The 7,113-nt window shown below is 26.9% G+C and overlaps 1 protein-coding gene across 1 annotated transcript; it reads left to right on the top strand.

Moving 5' to 3' along the window:
* The first annotated feature begins 3,460 nt into the window (after window positions 1-3,460).
* On the top strand, window positions 3,461-5,223 carry LOC125817317 (6,7,8-trihydroxycoumarin synthase-like). Its single transcript, XM_049496849.1, has 3 exons — window positions 3,461-4,336; window positions 4,519-4,954; window positions 5,044-5,223. The coding sequence occupies exons 1-3, from the start codon at window positions 3,461-3,463 to the stop codon at window positions 5,214-5,216; spliced, it is 1,485 nt and encodes a 494-aa protein (XP_049352806.1). The 3' UTR covers window positions 5,217-5,223.
* The last annotated feature ends 1,890 nt before the right edge of the window (window positions 5,224-7,113 follow it).

Below are 7,113 nucleotides of genomic sequence, written 5' to 3'. Positions count from 1 at the left end.
AATTAACATATTATGAACTCAAAGAACAAGTTGTCTATTAATTTCGAAATTTTTTTTTGTTTTGATTTGGTTTATAGATTTAAAAATCCGACACAAATAGTTTGGTTTGATATTTGAAAAACCCGAACCAACCTGATCATGTACACTCCTAATTTTGAGTAATCTTCCCCTTCTAAACAAGTTTTTTGGGATTGAGTTAGGTCTAATATTTATTTTTTAATCATAATATCAGAGTCATACTAATTCCAATTTATTTTTTTCAATGTTGGACTCCCATTTTATATTGTACAATCTCCAGATGTACGATCATGAGCATACCCCCAGCCCCACTTCGATGGGATTAGGGGTATTTGGTTTCCTTTTATGGTCTTTATTAAGTCCCACATCCGTAGGCTAAGGAAAATATCAAGATATGTATCATCTACAAAGCAAACTCTTAAATATATTAGACTAAGAGCTCGAATGGATTGACTGAAAATGCTTTTAAGTAAAAAAAAATATAGCTACTTTAGGTTTTTAACTTTTTAAGTCATTTTAAATTTGTTTTAACTTATTTTTAATTATGTCAAACACTTCCAAAAATTGAAAATAACTTAAAATATATTTGACCAATTTTTAAGTCAATTCAAATATGCTCTAAATTGAATAAATTAAACGTATAATCATGCATAAGATAAGAATATTTATTTATATACCTACACATCATAAAATCAAGTCAATTTTTCCTTTTTAATTGCATATAAATAACTTAATTATATTCGTACCATCTTAAGGGTCACCTTCTCATTACATCAAATCACTTAATTATAATCAACTTTAGTGGATCCATTTAATTTGTATATAAAATTAATTAAACCATATAAATATTGTTCAATACGACAAACAAAAATGCTTTCGATAAATCCTTGTTTATATTACTCATGATTACTTTCGAATGAAACGTATATGAATATCTTCTTTCGAGATTAGTACAACACTATTTTGAATATGAAAAAATCTTTTTGGCTAGAATTTAATTAAAATGATATTTTTTTCTTATGTTATTTTATCATTTTAACTATTTTTATCCCTTTAATTTTAATATATTTTAATTAAAATATGGAAAAAACATCTATGTTTTTTAAAATTAAAAAAAAATATTATAATTTTTTAATTTTCTAGCCAAATTTTTCTGGCCATTTATCACTTCCCTTTGAATAATTAATGTTTGATAAAAAAAAATTAACATATTATAAACTCAAAGAACAAGCTGTCTATTAATTTCAAAAAATTTCTTTGGTTTATAAATTTAAAAATCTAACACAAATAGTTTGATTTGATATTTGAAAAACCCGAACCAACCCGGTTATGTACACCCCTAATTTTGAGTAATCTTCCCCTTCTAAACAAGTTTTTGGGATCGAGTTAGGTCTAATATTTATTTTTTAATCATAATATCAGAGTCATACTAATTCCAATTTATTTTTTTCAATGTTGGACCTCCCATTTTATATTGTTCACTCTTCAGATGTACGATCATGAGCATACCCCAGCCCCACTTAGATGGGATTAGGGGTATTTGGTTTCCTTTCATGGTCTTTATTAAGTCCCACATCCGTAAGCTAAGGAAAATATCAAGATATGTATCATCTACAAAGCAAACTCTTAAATATATTAGACTAAGAGTTCGTATGGATTGACTGAAAATGCTTTTAAGTAAAAAAAATATAGCTACTCTAGGTTTTTAACTTTTTAAGTCATTTTAAATTTGTTTTAACTTAGTTTTAATTATGTCAAACACTTCCAAAAATTGAAAATAACTTAAAAATATATTTGACCAACTTTTAAGTCAATTCAAATATGCTTTAAATTGGATAAATTAAACATACAATCATGCATAAGATAAAAAATATTTATTTATGTACCTACACATCATAAAATCAAGTCAATTTTTCTTTTTAATTGCATATAAATAACTTAATTATATTCGTACCATCTTAAGGGTCACCTTCTCATTACATCAAATCACTTAATTATACTCAACTTTAGTGGATCCATTTAATTTGCATATAAAATTAATTAAACTATATAAATATTGTTCAACACGACAAACAAAAATGCTTTCAATAAATCCTTGTTTATATTACTCATGATTACTTTTGAATGAAACTTATATGAATATCTTCTTTCGAGATTAGCACAACACTATTTTGAATAAGGAAAAATCTTTTTGGCCAGAAAATTTGATTAGAATAATATTTTATTTATATTATTTTATTATTTTAAATATTTTTATTCTTTTAACTTTAATACATTTTAATTAAAATATAGAAAAAACATCAATTTATTTTAACATAAAAAAAATATTTTAATTTTTTTAATTTTCGAGCCAAATTCTAGCTAAACTTTCTGCCATTTAGCGCTTCACTTAGAATAATTAATGTTTGATAAAAAAATTTTTAACATATTATAAACTCAAAGAACAAGCTGTCTATTAATTTCGAGAATTTTCTTTGGTTTGATTTAATTCATAAAATCGAAAAGGGGAGTTACATTTACTATTTATAAAGTTGGTAAGGGAGAGGTATTGAGAATATAATTAAATAATAAAAATGTGTTATTTCACCGCCATCCAAATTTAAAAGAATTTCCACATATTTGATCCATGAAAAAAGAATCAGACCTGCACGTGAGGGGTGATGTTCAGAATAAATGTTTGTGTTGATATCTTTTATCTTCATTCCATAAGGCAATTTTCAATAAAAGAAGATTTGATACTAGTGTACGGCTCTACCATTGCAACACCAAGTACAATACCTGCATAGACTTGATTTTTTGATTAATTAATTAAATAAAAATTTAAGCGAATTAAAATGAATGAATCATTAACCCGTACCAAACTTAATAGAGTTAACCAACAAGGAAACTTAATAGAGTTAACCAACAAGGATTGTAGTAGAGTGGTAAGTACTCCTTCATTCTTAAGCAGATATTTTGAGTTTGAGTCCTTGTGTGTATGGAGTCGCCTTTGTAATTAGGAGCGCTTTACCCCAATATGAGACTTCTCGCGTAAATTTGAATTTAGTCGGGCTCCAATGTGAACTTGAACATATGTTCAATGATTAAATGGGAACAAGTCGAACAAACTCTCATTATTAAGTACATGCGTAGAAGTAACAGAAAATTAGCTTTAAAAGGATCACGTCACTTAAGAAATTTAAAAAATGTACGTTAATTCAAATAATTATGCATGACACACATTTTCATGACTAATTCCATATTAATATTTTGACTTTAAATCATACACAAGTGGATAACCAAGAAGGCAAAAGAAAAATTGAAATATTTTTCTGAAAAATTCACTGCCGTACCATTTTAATCATTTAAGTTGGGTTAGAAATGAAAAGGTTAACAGTTTAATACAAGGTCTATATATAGAAATATATTTGAGATATATATGATATCATATAACTAGAAAAAAATGATTATCATAATTTTTATTCTCTTAGTAACTCTTCCTATTGTACTCAATTTCCTAGCCAAAAAGGGTAGGAAAAATGTTATGCCACCTGGTCCTATAGGGTTACCATTTATTGGGAATTTGCATCAATACGATGATTTAACCCCTCATATTTATTTTTCGAAACTAGCCAAGAAATATGGAAAAATATTTTCACTAAAACTTGGTTCAACTCCAATAGTTGTAATTTCTTCAGCAAAATTAGCAAAAGAAGTGTTAAAAATACAAGATTTAACATTTTGTAGTAGACCTTCTTTTTTTGGCCAACAAAAATTGTCTTACAATGGCCATGATATTGCATTTGCGCCTTACAATGACTATTGGAGAGAAATGCGAAAAGCTTGTGTTGTTCATTTGTTCAATCTCAAAAAAGTACAATCTTTTAGTCCGATTCATGAAGATGAAGTATCTAGAATGATTACGAAAATATCCCAACAAGCAACTGCTTCCCAAATTACAAATTTGAGTAATTTAGTGATTTCACTAACAAGTACTATTATTTGTAGAGTTGCTTTTGGTATTAGGTATGATGAAGAAGCACATGACAAGAGGAGATTTGATGAACTTTTAGCTGTGACACAAGAAATGAGTGCGCGGTTCTTTTTCACTGATTATTTTCCTTTATTTGGTTGGCTTGATAAATTATTTGGAAATATTAGTAGACTTGAAAAGAATTATAAAGATTTAGATGAGTTCTACGAAGATCTCATTCAACATCTTAATTCCAGTAAGCCAAAATCCATGGAAGGAGATATTATTGATCTTTTGCTACAATTGAAGAAAGAGCAATTGACTCCAATTGATCTCACTTTGGACAACATAAAGGCAATTCTCATGGTAATTGATCAATTATATAATTTAAGTTATATATATTGATAGTATACATAATTAGATAAGAAAAAAACTATTTCCAAAATTTACGAATTTAGGCTTAATTCATACACACAAGTACTTACTTGCATGCACAACTATTTTATAACAATCACTTTCATTTTCCTCTCGATTTGATTATTTTGTAGAATATATTTGTTGGTGGAACAGACACTAGCGCGGCTACAGTAGTATGGGCAATGACAGCCTTAATTAAGAATCCAAAATTCATGAAGAAAGTTCAAGAAGAAATTAGAAAATCAATTGGGACTAAAGGCTTTGTGAATGAAGATGATGTTCAAAACATGCCTTATCTCAAAGCAGTGATAAAAGAGACATTTAGATTATATCCACCAGTTCCACTGCTAATACCAAGAGAAACAATGAAAAAATCCACACTAGAAGGGTATGAAATTCAGCCAGGAACTATAATTCATGTTAACTCTTGGGTGATTGCAAGGGATCCTGAAATATGGGAAAATCCAGAAGAATTTATGCCTGAGAGATTCTTGAATAGCGATATTGATTTCAAAGGCCAAGATTTTGAGTTGCTTCCATTTGGAGCAGGCCGAAGAGGTTGTCCAGGTATTCAATGGAACTATTATATATTATACGTGAAAATCTTGCATGTTTTTAATCTATAAAGATTTTAAGTTTTGAATTCGTCTCTACAGGTATTGCACTTGGTGTTGCAACGGTGGATCTTATGCTTTCAAACCTTCTTTATGCATTTGATTGGGAATTGCCTTGTGGGATGAAGAAAGAAGATATTGACACAGATGTCATGCCTGGAATTGCTATGCATAAGAAAAATGATCTTTGCCTTGTCCCTAAAAATTATTTCTAGATTAGCTACATCTCTTCTAGTCATAATTTATGTAATATGCACGTTATTGTATAGATTTGATTTTATAGCTTTAAATAAATTTGTTTTACGTTTATGTCATTTTTATATTTATAAGAAGAAGGTTTTTACACATAACATATCTTTTGAAAAAATCATTTCCTCACTTTTTTATTTTATTTTATGTGTTTTGCTCAACAATGAAAGTAAAATTGTGATTAGGAACTTTAACCAAAACAAATTATGCCTCAATAATATGGTACATATAATTGTTGAATCGAGAACACATTGTATTATTTCACTTAAAAAAAACATATTTTTTTATGCATTCCCAATCAAATGCATAAATAAGATTTGAAAGTATAAGATCCATCATTGAAACACAGAGTGTAATATCAGAAAGACATATTTAAGATTTAAATTTTATAATTTGGAAATTATAAGATTTTTGAAAAATGCTATTTATATTACTTTTTCATGATTTTCACTAAATATATGTAAGTTGAATAAAAAGTTGTGTGTTCAATTAAACTTATAGTATAAATTAATACCAAACACATTTAAATGATTTATAGAGGATTTCATATGAACAAAAGTAAACTCTTTCAAAAAGGTATTCCATTTTGTTTTTCCCTTCTTGGTTTTCCACTTAAATGCAATGTATTATAAGATAGTCAAAATATTCACATGGAATGAGTCATAAAATCTGTCAAGTCTTTTATATTCTTATGCATGTGTTTTCATTTTTAAAAAAAAACAATTAAATAGCTCATTATTATCATTTATCTGGAAATGATCTAGAAAAGTGAAAATTAATAAATGTGTTTCATTTATTTGTAACAAAAAAAAAGTCCCTTTTTAGAAAAAAATTGAAACCTATTTTCCTTGCATGCATGTGCTTAGATAACGAGAGCTTAGGGTTGATTTTGGAATTACTATTTAAGTCGTGTTTATGATATTAGGGTTGATTTTGGAATTACTATTTAAGTCGTGTTTATGATATTAGGGTTGATTTTGGAATTACTATTTAAGTCGTGTTTATGATTTATATTTATAAGTCTATCCATTTTAAAATAACTTTAGTATGTTTGAATTTCAGCCATATATAATTGCATTTAGTCATTTTTGTTGACATATAGCTAAAGGTTAACCATTTTTATCGAAACTTCAATCATATAAAACTTTCAATATCACAATACTTAAACTTGTTCTATAATAAATAGAAATGCAAATTAAATAATGATGTTCAAATATAATATCCGGTAGGAGTGTACATGACCAGATTAGTTCGGGTTTTTCAAATATCAAACCAAACCATTTGTGTAAAAAATTTAAATTTATAAACCAAACCAAACTAATAAAATTCGAATTTTTTCAGGTTTTTCAACCTCGGGTTGGTTCGGGTTTTTCAAATACCAAACCAAACCATTGTGTCGATTTTTATAATTTATAAATCAAACCAAACTAGTAAATCTCATATTTTTTTCAGATTTTTGGATTTTTTCGATAAAGTTTGCATACAAACATATAATTAACTTGTGCTCCAAATATTTCTTTAATCCAACCAAAATACAATTATCTAAGATGTTTCTTAAAAAAATAACACAAAATATGAGATGAGTACTGATGACACAAAAATATTCAATAAAAAATAATAATGAAATCATCATATAAAATAACTATTGCGAAGTCATAAATGAAAATGATTATAATTTAAAAGTACTAAATCATGCTAAAATAAGTTTAATAAGTATAAGTTACATTACTAAATATTTAAGGAAAATTAAAATTCGATTATGTATTTTAATTGTCTAAACCAATGTAAAACTAAAGAACAAATATTCAATATTATTGTCATTCTTAGTGTTGAATTGATTTTCTTTTGCATTAGTATTAATTT

Source organism: Solanum verrucosum, unplaced genomic scaffold (assembly GCF_900185275.1).
Source record: "Solanum verrucosum unplaced genomic scaffold, falcon-dt-bn FXZP01000712.1, whole genome shotgun sequence".
NCBI lineage: Eukaryota > Viridiplantae > Streptophyta > Magnoliopsida > Solanales > Solanaceae > Solanum > Solanum verrucosum.
The sequence above is the reverse complement of the archived record's forward strand: the minus strand, read 5'-3'. Positions and strand labels throughout refer to the sequence as shown.

What these genes read in the sequence shown, in the direction of transcription:
- LOC125817317 (XM_049496849.1), top strand. Translation starts at nt 3,461, where the DNA reads ATGATTATCATAATTTTTATTCTCTTAGTAACTCTTCCTATTGTACTC. An exon ending in ACATAAAGGCAATTCTCATG is followed by an intron (nt 4,337 to 4,518) that starts GTAATTGATCAA and finishes ATTATTTTGTAG; the next exon opens with AATATATTTGTTGGTGGAAC. An exon ending in AGGCCGAAGAGGTTGTCCAG is followed by an intron (nt 4,955 to 5,043) that starts GTATTCAATGGA and finishes TCGTCTCTACAG; the next exon opens with GTATTGCACTTGGTGTTGCA.